Source organism: Anopheles nili, chromosome 3 (assembly GCF_943737925.1).
Source record: "Anopheles nili chromosome 3, idAnoNiliSN_F5_01, whole genome shotgun sequence".
NCBI classification, from domain to species: Eukaryota; Metazoa; Arthropoda; class Insecta; order Diptera; family Culicidae; genus Anopheles; species Anopheles nili.
Window position 1 is genome coordinate 27656566 of NC_071292.1, and position 12260 is coordinate 27668825.

The 12260-nt window shown below is 47.0% G+C and overlaps 1 protein-coding gene across 1 annotated transcript in view; it reads left to right on the forward strand.

Annotated features, from left to right (window-relative positions):
* The window catches only part of LOC128725918 (nitric oxide synthase), a 51807-nt gene extending 42568 nt beyond the window's left edge, over positions 1–9239 (forward strand). Inside the window, exons 10-19 of the mRNA XM_053819692.1 lie at positions 209–353; positions 3082–3186; positions 5171–5578; positions 5661–5915; positions 6320–6467; positions 6592–6761; positions 6830–7261; positions 7348–7485; positions 7563–7754; positions 9132–9239. Of these exons, the coding sequence (XP_053675667.1) occupies positions 209–353; positions 3082–3186; positions 5171–5578; positions 5661–5915; positions 6320–6467; positions 6592–6761; positions 6830–7261; positions 7348–7485; positions 7563–7754; positions 9132–9239 (2101 nt within the window). The remainder of the gene's footprint in view (positions 1–208; positions 354–3081; positions 3187–5170; positions 5579–5660; positions 5916–6319; positions 6468–6591; positions 6762–6829; positions 7262–7347; positions 7486–7562; positions 7755–9131) is intronic.
* Positions 9240–12260: the final 3021 nt, after the last annotated feature.

Below are 12260 nucleotides of genomic sequence, written 5' to 3' on the forward strand. Positions count from 1 at the left end.
TATTGGCCGTCGGATGCTGGTGATGTGCATTTTTTTCTCTCCATCCTTCGATTTCCGTACGATTGGATTCCGCATCGCCTTTTTTCACGTTCTCACACCCAAACACCATGCAGCATCACCTCGTCAATAACCCATTCTCGACTCTCGCTTCTTTTTTTCCCGCTCACCCACGCTGCACGTCAACCATTATCGCCGCTTCGTCCACCAGGGCTGTCAAATTTACATCGAAGCTGTTCGGACGCGCACTGTCCCGCCGGATCAAGGCGACGGTGCTGTACGCGACGGAAACCGGACGCTCGGAGCAGTACGCCCGCCAGCTGGTGGAGTTGCTTGGTCACGCGTTCAACGCACAGGTAAGTGAGCCACCCACAGAAAACCCAGAGCCAGCTGGAAACCGAACACTCCGGGAAGTGTTTCGGCACGTTTCGATAGCGGGTGCCCGTATGCAAGCCAATTTCGGTGGCGGTTCCAAGGGCTGGTTTGAGCTGATTGGAAACCGGAGACGATTGATCCCGGAACGAATCGAATGGAGGTCGTGATCTAGTCGTCCACGGTGTCACCAAGGTAGAGGCCTCTTCTGGGCCTACCGGAAGCGGAAGGTTCATGTTTACAAATTGGCTGGCGTGTGATTGGAAGATGGACGACGTGGGAAATAGAAATGCCACCGAAAGCTGTCGGAAAAGCGACATGGATAGTTTCGTGCCAGGATAGAAATGCATTGCAAAGAAAGCAATCAAATCAACGATGTAAATCGGTATCCTAAATTTCCTTGAGCTTTAATTAAGTATGGAAATTAATTACGTTTAGTGTGGGGTGTCATAAACAAATTAGATGAACATTATAATTCAGCGTTGAAAATAGGCAGCATTTTAATTGATTTAAAATCATATAAAATACCCCAAAACTCCTCAAATTTCCACTAATCTGGAGGCGTTTATCACCCTTCAATAGATTAAGTTTTTAAAAAGGCATACTAAGACTTCTCGATCATGAACTTAATCAACGAGCTCGTCCATCGTTGGCCTTCGAAAAGCATGGTTCATTGTGTGATGGGAAAACCCATCAACCATGCTGCACGCGTCGTCCTATCAATAACTCTGCCGAAGGGACCTGGCTCCCGCCAGGTGTCCCGACTCAAGAAGACGAAATAATTGAATTATCTCAACTGCGCTTCCATTTTTACGCTCAAGAATCTTTCGCCACCCCCTTCAGGACCCCGTTCGAGTACTTAGCGCGCTGGAGTTTCCCCGAGCTATGCCATCGTTGTGTTCTTTCAATAGCGCAACTCTTCCCAAACCAGGACCCTCCTGCACCTTGGGTTCCTGAAGTGGGCACGTTTCGCCTTCGCGAGTAGAACGGTGGTGTTATTTCACAACCATTCTTTCCATTCTTTCCGTGTTCTTCGGTTCCCGTCCGCCTTGCGGAATGAATTCTCCAAGGAGCACACTCCTGCTCGGAAGGTGTCCCACTCCATCGAGGAAGCCGAGGGAACGTCTTCACCGCTGAACGCTGCTTTGACAATTTAAACTGTTTGAATACGCCGCCCGAGATCGGTGCAAAACGTGTTGCATGTTTTCCATGTGGGCGAGGAAAATTCGCTCCCCGAAAAGCTCATCCTCCTTCATTGAAATGAAAAGGTAAATGCAAAAAAAAGGACACGTGGACAACAGGCAACCGGGGGACGCCGTGTTGACGTTCGGGGTTGTTTATTTTCTCCCAACCGGGGAGTCTCGAGAACGCTCGGTTTTTAAACAGGGTAAAAGAATTAGCCAACTCATCGTTTTCGTGCCACCCGTTCGGCCGAGTTGTTTGCTCGTCTCGGCAAGAGTGGAACATTTTATATGCCCACGGGCGAACAGACAACACGCCACTATTTTCCACCATTTTCCATTATCAGCATCGCCTGCCCGGCTGGCTGAATGTTGCGTGATTTTCGGCACCAGAACCGGGTGTTTCGCCAACCAGCAAGATGCACTCCAGGCGCTTCCGTTTTGTGGGGCTTCTGTTCTGTTGCCGTTTTTGAGGCGCGCATTTGCTTTCGGAAAATTCAATCTTTCCATCGTGGAGACGCTGCTCCTTCACTTTAAGGATATCCTGCGCGCACCGGGAACCAACCATCGCCTTGTTTGGTTGGTCCTGCTTCATAAGCGGGAATTACAACGAAAAATAACGAAACGCTCGGGAAACGCTTCTCGCAGACTACAAGAGCTTGTTATTAAAGCGTAATGGCGAGCCCCGGAATGGCGTGTTTCGGATGAAGTTTACGAGGCGGATTCCACTCGCCGACGGCCCGAACAAATATTTAGCTTCCTAAATGTGAAGCACGGCACCCACGGGCGGTTCTCGTGCCAGGTGCGAGGCTGGCAGGGTTACGCCAGCGGGATTAGAGGTTGATTTGGGGCTCGGTGAAAATCTGAAGAGTGTTTCCGGTTTTTATTTGCCCCTATTCTCTCGTATGGGTTCTCTCGTGTGGTTGCTGTCCCGTTTCATCCGCTATCTGTGCATCGTAGTTTCCATTCGGTGGGAAACGTTTGCGCTTCCATTTTGCGATGTAACAGTGAAAGCTTTCAACAATGGTTTCAGGTGAACTACATATTTTAGAATATTGATGAACAGTTTTCGCGTTTTTCTGCACACACGCTAAGTTTGGAAAATTGATTCCGAGCTCACACACTGTTTTCCATCATCCACCGGTAGTGGATTTTTTTCTTCCCGTGCTTTTCCATCAGTGGTAGGTTTTTCTGGGCCCTTTCCAGCAAACCCAGACACAATTCTCTGTTGGTTGTTTCGTTCGATTTTGTTCTGCCAGCGGGTGGGAAAAGAAACAATTCCAACTGCCCATCTACTCTGCCCACCCCAAGACGAATTTCAATTGAGCAGAACATTTTTCCGCTCCACGAAACGCAACCCAGCACAATTCGTGGACGCAGAGAATATTTATCGTTAGTTGTAATTTATGTTCGGGTGTTCCTTCGTCGCTTTCTACGCCGCCAAACATGCTCGCTGGTTGCCATTCGCCACGATACGCGGAAGGCATTCGTTTCCGTCCACTAATGCGTTCTTCCGGTTTCTCCGTTTTAGATCTACTGCATGTCGGATTACGACATCTCATCAATCGAACACGAGGCCCTGCTGCTGGTGGTCGCTTCCACCTTCGGCAATGGCGACCCACCGGAAAATGGCGAGGTAAGTAAGGAACGCTGGCGCTCTTGCAACGTGACTAACACCGCCCGCTTTTCAGTTTACTCGCGCGGTTTAATTAACCATTACGCTTCGATGTAACACGATAACACCAAATCGAGCGATTGTGCTGGGAGTTTTTCTCTCTCTCTCTCTTTGCCAGCAGTAGCATAAAGACTAGCATTAATTTCAAGCAAACATGTTCACGAGCTTAGCTGTGGAAGCGCATCCTTCAAGAATCAATTGGCGCCCGGAAAGGCGGAAGGAATCGGTACCGGGTGGTGATTAATTTTTCCTTTCGCAAACGGAACCGCGGGATTGCAGGTTTCCGCCGGAAATCCTGAACCAGCGAACGTGCCGCTACGAATATTTTCGTGCGCCCCTCGGTGGGTTGGTTTTTCCAAGGAGTTGTTTTCCCGCGAACGCGCTCGCGCAGAAACGGGTATTTCGTCAAGACGCCCGACCCGAAAGGAGACGAACGGTTTGCAAAACCGCAGCTCAATTAAAGGATTTTGCGCTGGTTCGAGGCGGCGCAAATTGGTTGCAATTTACAGTTTGTGGCTTTTCGTCTCGGGAAGGGTTTTTTTTTTCCCGTAAACAACGTTGGGCTTATGCGAGTAGGTGTTTCTGCTAATGGAGTTTCGAGATAGCGCGCCTTTATTTCATCGCATGATTTGTGATCGTTTGTTCGCGATTGATATGTCTTTGGTAGCTGGGTCGTGTAATCCGATACAAATGTTCGTGAAGGAAACATAAAGAGAGATGGTTCATGAAGCATTCAGACAAGAGAATGAACCAAATCTCTCTCGCTCTCTCTCCACGAAAGGGCAAATTAATTCGTCAGCCTTTGAAATATTAATCCTTTTGCTAAAACTATTCTCATCTTATCCCACGCGATGCTGTAACGTATCCTTGAGAAGCTCGTCAGCATAAACCCTCGCCTTCGGTTTTGCGTGAGTTTTATTTTCATACACACACGCGCGCGCGCCACAGTAAACCACTTTCCTTCAAGAGCCTAACCTCAAGCCAACGCGCACGAAGAATGAATTGTATGCGCGTGATGAGAGCGAGAAAATCGCACGTCAAAAGTGGTTTAACATCTCACCCACGCCGCACGGGCAGAAGCACCTTCACGTCGAGAAAGAAAAACCACCCCCTCTCCCGCCTGTGATGGCAAAAGGATGTGTCATTTATTTTCCCCCACAACAACCGTAGACGCCCGGGAACCCACAATCCCCGGCGTGTACGCGCCTTTCGCCTCACATTTATCTTCCCAGCTTCGTCTGCTGCGTTCACCTGCTGGCGTCAATGTCTCGGCCTGATGAAGACGTCAACCACCCCCACCGGCAGTGTTGGTTGCGTCTTGTTTTTCCCCCGTTCGGGTGGTAGCGAGCATAACCGCGCTTCCCACCGAGCCGGGTGAATTTATTCATCTTTATTTATGAATCTCACCCGTTCGCGGTGCCACGGGTGTACGGGTTCGTGCGCGCCGGAACTCGCCGTGTTATTATATCCATTAACGCATCCTCCACGCGTATGTTTCCGTAATGAGTGTCTTCATTCACTTCTGCGAAAAAAAAATAATAATACGAATATTACCCACCTACATTCCGTCGCGCTTAAATCGACGGCTAATCATTTTAGAGAGCTCGCTAACGCATAATACTAACGTGTGGGCTTAACAGAGTCGTTGGCTAACCCAAATGGTGGATGGAATATGGTTTCGGGAAAATAACCCCCGCTAAGCAATTACGCACTTGCCCTGTGAAAAAAGGTTCACCTTGTTTCTGTTTATTATTTCGTTTTTGCAGTGTTTTAAGAGCCTGTTGGAGAACAGAAAGAGTAAAATGGTCAGTAAAGGAAGCGCGTCCGCGGTCGAAGAAGTGTCTCTAGTTCCTTGAGCCCGTAGCCGGCACAGCTCGTCACATTGCGATTGCATCTGCTTACGGGTTGTTTCATTTCCTTTCTTATTGGTTTCATTTCCTCACAGCTATTCGCACAGGATCTGTACGCGATGAAGCTACACGAGAGTGGCCATCATCAGGCGCACAGCGAGCTGACAATTGCTGCCTCGTCAAAGTCCTTCATCAAGGCGAACTCACGCAGCGATTTGGGCAAGTTCGGTCCACTCGGTGGCCGTAAGATCGACCGGCTAGATTCGCTGCGTGGTTCCACAACCGACACGCTGTCCGAGGAAACATTTGGGCCGCTGTCGAACGTTCGCTTTGCCGTTTTTGCTCTGGGTTCGTCCGCGTATCCGAATTTCTGCGCTTTCGGCAAGTACATCGATAACATTCTGGGTGAGCTGGGTGGCGAGCGGTTGATGAAGATGGCAACAGGAGACGAGATCTGCGGCCAGGAGCAAGCCTTCCGCAAATGGGCCCCGGAGGTTTTCAAGGTAAGCACGAGGCGAGCGTTCGATCGCATGGAGGATGAACGAATGAACGAATATCCCGTCATGTATGCATTTCGTTGTACAGATCGCCTGTGAAACGTTCTGCCTGGATCCGGAGGAGACACTTTCGGATGCGGCGTTTGCGCTGCAGAGCGAACTGTCGGAGAACACCGTCCGCTACGCGCCGGTGAGCGAGTACGAGTCGTTGGACCGTGCCCTGTCCAAGTTCCACAACAAGAAGTCGATGGAGTGTTCGGTCAAGCGGAACCCAATCAATCTGCACTGTGAGATGAACGGCACCGAGCGGTCAACGATTTTGGTGGAAATCGTTGCTGAAGGGGTAAGTAACGGTCAGTTCGACTCTCTCAGACGGGAGCTTTAAGGTGAGTGAGTGACCACTGTGAGTAACCACGGCGCACGTGTTGCTTCAGTTGGCACTTGTTGATACATTGACTTCTTTCTCTAAAAAACCCGATTTGAGATTGTTTTGAAAGCTGGTGGAACAACAGTAACGGCACCGAAATGTTCATTCAGTAAAATAGGATGTTTTTTGCAATGAATTATCAAGAAAAAGTAGAGTTATAAATACGTTTTCAGCGATTCAAAACATCTGAGAGAGTGCTCAATTGCAGTGGGATCCTTCGAGAAAAGAGCTTTGAGTGCCTTGCATTTCAACATTTGTAGGGTTCTGTACGACCGCCGCATCAAACGCAACTGACAATGAATTTTAACCTCTTCGTACAGATCGATTACGAGCCCGGGGACCATGTGGGAATATTTCCCGCTAACCGGAAAGAGATTGTGGACGGAATCATCACTCGCCTGACCGGTGTGAACGATCCCGACGAGATGCTGCAACTACAAGTACTGAAGGAAAAGCAAACGCAAAATGGTAAGAGCATTCGAGCTACCATGTCCTGGGTCAATCTAAGGCGTGAAACTCTACAACAGTGCGCGCTTGCAACTACAGTGCTGGGTGTAGGATTAACTCTAATTTGTTCTTTCGTCTGCAACAGGTGTCTACAAATCGTGGGAGCCTCATGAGCGACTTCCGGTTTGCACTCTCCGTACACTCCTGACGCGATACCTGGACATAACCACCCCACCCACAAGGCAACTGCTCACATATTTGGCCTCCTGCTGCGAAGACAAAGCCGACGAGGAACGACTGCTTATGTTGGCTAATGTGAGTCCCTAAATTAGAGAGTTTTTTGTGTCTTTAGTCTCCACTCATACTGGCTATGTCCACCATAGGAATCATCTGTGTATGAAGACTGGCGCTACTGGAAACTGCCCCATCTGCTCGAGGTGTTGGAGGAGTTTCCCTCCTGCCGACCACCAGCCGCCGTTCTGGTTGCCCAGCTGAGCGCCCTGCAGCCTCGGTTCTACTCGATCTCGTCGTCACCACGGAAATACTCGAACGAGATCCATCTGACGGTCGCGATCGTTAGCTACCGGGCAGAGGACGGTGAAGGAGCCGAACACTATGGCGTGTGCTCGAATTATTTAGCAAACTTGCAGCCGGACGACAAGATCTATCTGTTCGTTCGTAGCGCTCCTTCCTTCCACATGTCGAAGGATCCGACAAAACCGGTCATCCTGATCGGTCCTGGCACGGGCATCGCTCCGTTCCGCTCCTTCTGGCAGGAATGGGATCACATCAAAACGGAGATGGTCGACTGTAAGGTACGTGAATGTGCTTAGAGATTCGTGCGATGAAACAGATTGTCTGTAAAACCGACTGCACCGCTCTTCTGGTGATCATTTTACAGATTCCAAAGGTATGGCTTTTCTTCGGTTGCCGCACGAAGAACGTGGACCTATACCGTGACGAGAAGGCAGAAATGGTCCAGAATGGTGTACTCGATCGCGTATTTTTAGCGCTATCGCGGGAAGAGAATATTCCGAAGGTGCGATTAAAGCAGTTTTTTTTAATTGAAATGCAATCTGTTGTCATGTTTTATATTTTCTTCCTTCCCAAATGCAGACCTACGTGCAGGATCTAGCTCTTAAGGAAGCTGATTCGATTTCCGAGCTCATTTTGCAGGAGAAGGCTCACATCTACGTCTGCGGCGATGTCACCATGGCCGAACACGTGTACCAAACATTGCGCAAGATACTGGCCACGCGCGAAAAGCGCACGGAAACTGAAATGGAGAAGTACATGCTGACGCTGCGGGTAAGTGCGCCGCACCGAATCCGAATCGTGACCGTGATCGTGATTATCTGAAAGGAGCTAATTCAACCTGCATGTGTCCACGGCTGGGAGGAGGCAGTGACAGATGATTTGCAGGAATGTTAATGCAAAACGATGCTCAATCCATTAATACCTACCTGAGGTGGGATTACGTGCCAAAGATTCGTATATTTAATTTGTTTTCGTCTAACGCGCCATCCAACGCCATGAGCAATGGCACGTGTCCTTGCGGAACTAAGGTGCAGGCGCAGTTTAAAATAGCAAAACCGTGTGCAATGGCGCCGGAAGATGTTACGATTCTGACTAGACGTCAGTTAATTGGAAACGTGCGATCAGGCAAGAGCGATTGGCGAGATGTAATGATATATTAAGCCACAACGGGAATAACCCATTACATTTCCTGTTTCGATGCCATTTCCGATGATGATTTCACGCGCATCGAGTAAAGATAAATCGAAAGACTGTAAGCTCGTCAAGCGACGAAACCCTGCGTTGAGGTGTGAACATGGCTGGTATACTCCGTAGAGCAATTTTCATTACATTTGTTTGCTATTTCATTGCAAAACAATTTCAATTTGCGTATGCATTAACGATGGAGCGTAACAGTAGTATACTCAATTGTTTCAGACAACTCACTGCGCTAAAGGTAAAAATGTAACCCATTATCATTCCATAGTACCCATTAGACAAAATGAGTTATTAAATTTTACGGCCCTCGCCACAGCCCTCGCGTTTTGAGCCATTAAAAATCACACTTTGCGACAACCGGGCAGGTAGGCAGGTGCTAATAATTGAATCATTTCGTGATCGTCATTGAAGTTTGAACTCGGCGCGAACTTGACGTTGGCCGGTAAGATCGGTTCGGTGTTTCAAATCATCCCCTACATCACAATGAGCTCACACGAGGCCCTCGTTCCCGCCTTATTCAACACCGACAAATTAATGGTCCACTAAAACCATACACTCGGTGGTCAGCGATAGAGCGATCGATCGAACAGCCCGTCGATCGATTCCGCTAGCATTACGGTCACGTACTCCCGGCCGGTGAAGGTCCCTACTATCTCTAGGTTGGAATCGGGTGATCGAATGCATTTGTTTACGGAAGACAGTGCTTTGACGTTGGCTCGTGTTGCCGACTGAAAGAACAATCGATCGTTCGTTGCATGGCACACACACACACACACAATGTCCTCCAATCGGGCCGTTGACATCCGTTTTGCAGTAATCAGTGCTTTTTTTCGTTTTTGATGAATGCATTCGACAATAAAGTTTAGTTGGTTTCACGAGATTCACTTGAGAATAGCAATTTGAGGATAAAGTTTCCTGCAAATTAATTATACGTTGCGTTTTCTTTTACAGGATGAAAATCGCTATCACGAGGACATTTTTGGCATCACGCTGCGCACAGCGGAAATACACAACAAATCACGAGCCACCGCTCGGATTCGGATGGCTTCTCAGCCGTAAGTTTGGTTCTGGGACGAGAGTTCTGCATCGGATGCAATGATCGACAGCAATAACGAAGCACACTTCGTCGGATCGTGTTAGTATGGTGGATACAAATGAGAAGCTCGCAGATGCGCTTAGAATCCTTTGTACTGCTATACACTTCAACGCAACTCAATCGCAACGAATCAATCCTGGAAAGTGAAAAAGCAAAATGATGTATCCGAGCGTACCCTTTCCATGATGCCACGAAGGAGTACGTGGCAAAGCACCATTGCCTCTGATCGTAGCTAGAAATCCCTTGGCACGATGCGAATCAAAACCCACCCAAAAACCAAAGCGCTCGAACGCGAATAGAACGTTCGAAACGGAAACGCTATTCCTATAACCTAATGTTACTGCACTCTTTCATCTTCCACTGTTTAAGAACACTCGATGCACACCGTTCCATACACTTACCACTTTTCTCGATGTTTTAAGTGTATATATTGCACTTTCAGCGGTGGAAACGCGACAAAAGGTGCTACAAATGCGTTGGGTAACGGAAAAGATGAATTGATAAGTCGTATACATCGAAAAAAAAGCCGTTGAAAAACACAATCAACATCTATTCCCAGTTGAGCCCTTCGCATCACCTTACCTTTCCCAACATGATCTATAAGGATCGCAACCGCACTTCTTTCTACACCAGAAACGCTTAAGCTGCACAAATCGGACCTCTATCCCGCACAATCTCTCTCTCTCTGTAATTAAAATGCACACGGTATTACAGTTTTAACGGCAAGTTAACAAAGTTTCACTGTTAAATTTTATTGATAAACCTAATAAAAACTAATCAATCAAACATGAGAGGGAAAGCTGGAGAGAGAGAGAGAGTTAGAATGGATAAGCAAACTCAGTGATGTGTTTTGCGGTGGCAGGAAACGTACCGTATGGGTGATAAAGGAGAAGCAAAACGATAATGGTAGGATAGGAAATTCATTGACAATTACTATATTTAAACAGAACAAACAAAAAAGAAACCCGTTTGCAAGAACGATCACTATAGATAGCCATGTGGGAAGCAGCAGCAGAAGAAATTGAATTGGTATGCAACATTAGGTGGACTCTGGATGCACATACCTAGTGGAACGAACCTGTGAGCCTGACGATGCGCGTGGCAACTAGCTTTGGGATGAAACCGACGCATGTGATCAGAAGCAAGAGGTGTGGGAGATGTAGAAAAGAGATGATTTAAAAGCAAATCCTTTAAACCGTAAGACTCTACTGATATGGCATTTATCTTTAAAGTTGATGCATATGGCAAGCTAATGAGAAATGGGAGAAGCGTATCTGTTGTTATCGCGATTCTCTTTCACGAGCGTATTGTTAGGAAAATTGAAGTGCACCCTTTTTAACGTTTTGTTTCTAATAGTTTAAAATCTAGATCAGTTGGTTTCATTGATCCAAGCTCTAATGCCTTTCCATTATTATGGTGTAAAAACAAAAATCTACCGAATTGAAGATTCATATTTTATCTCTTATTTTTATACACTAATCTAATCTGATGAAGCTATTGCTATGAGAGAAATAAAAACAGAGACATATTTTACGCACGCAAAGCGATAACGAAAGATTATCGATAGCACACACAAAAAAAAGCTCTCACACCGATAGGAGCAACAGTCAAACGAAAATGTACTACTGCAGCACGTGGCGAAAAGGACACCAGAAGGGTCCTAGAGGCACTAAGTACATCCTTGTCTATCAATCTCAGCTACTCTCAATGGATGTGTATATGTGTGTGTGTGTGTGATATTGTAAACTACTACTCGCTCATTTGATCGATCATCAGCAACATAAACACAAGGCAGCGTTTAAAGGCGGTGTTAAAGCACCGTAGGAAAAAAGGGAAAATAAAACCAGAACAACAAATCAAACAACCTAGCTATACAGATATACATATACACATATATACATATATACTTATATATATATATATATATATATATACATTTCGATTATATTCTTATACACACGTGCGCATCTAAAAGGCAACTCCAGAAGCAACAACCCAAACTACATGATTTCCCCCTAACGTTGGCATAATGAATGGTACACTGAAGGACCAGGATGAGCATTCCGATTTTATCGAAAAATAATACTACAACTTCTTTGAAAGCGATAACCAAACTAACAAGGCGTCTATGTGCAGCATTGAAAACATAAAAGAACAATTTCGGAAACGATTGTAGCAAGGAAGATATTGCAAGACTGTTGCAATGCCGCTTGGGGGGGCCGCTTACTTGCAACTGGCAGAATGATGAAATCGAACACACACACACGCACACTTTAAAAATTCAATAAAAATTCCCGCAATGGAAGCCTCACGGAACGTGTTGCAAGTGCAGCAGAATATCAGCAGTACGCCTGAAAGAAATTCGATTTGTTTTTCTACAACTCACCCACATTTCCAGGCCCCCAAGTACGTCAACGACCGACCGAACCGAGTGATGAGTGAAACATAACTTGCCCAGCTCGGGTCCAAAACACGTGTACCGGAACGGATGGATGGCAGGAATTGACCGTTGGCACGAATATGGCGTGGGTGGCCGACTCCTTGCACCCGGTTTGGCTCTACCACATCCTGCGCCCAAAAGCACTTCCGTTTCCCTCTCAGCGTAGTGGCTTGCATCGCGCGAGTTCATTTGTCTTCCGCAGGGTTGGCAGGTAATGTACGTAAAAAGTTGCTGCACCCAACTGTATCGATTTACGAATCGTGTCCACTAAAGGACCCGCGCAAGGTCATGGAAAATGGTTTGTCCAGGCCGTGGATGAGGGTAAAGGTTGTTTTTGCGTTTCACCTTCTGGCGGTTTTGGAAGGAAGGAAACAATTTCAGCAATGGCAGATTGTTTTGTGTAAAATATTCGGCGGTGCCGTTTTGGAAGGAACAATCGATAGCGGCCAGTAAGGATTGGAAGGATTCCGGAGGGAATAATAATTCCTTGTACAAGTTGCAATTAATGGGGCTTTTACTACTGTGCTTGGGATGATTTCAACTT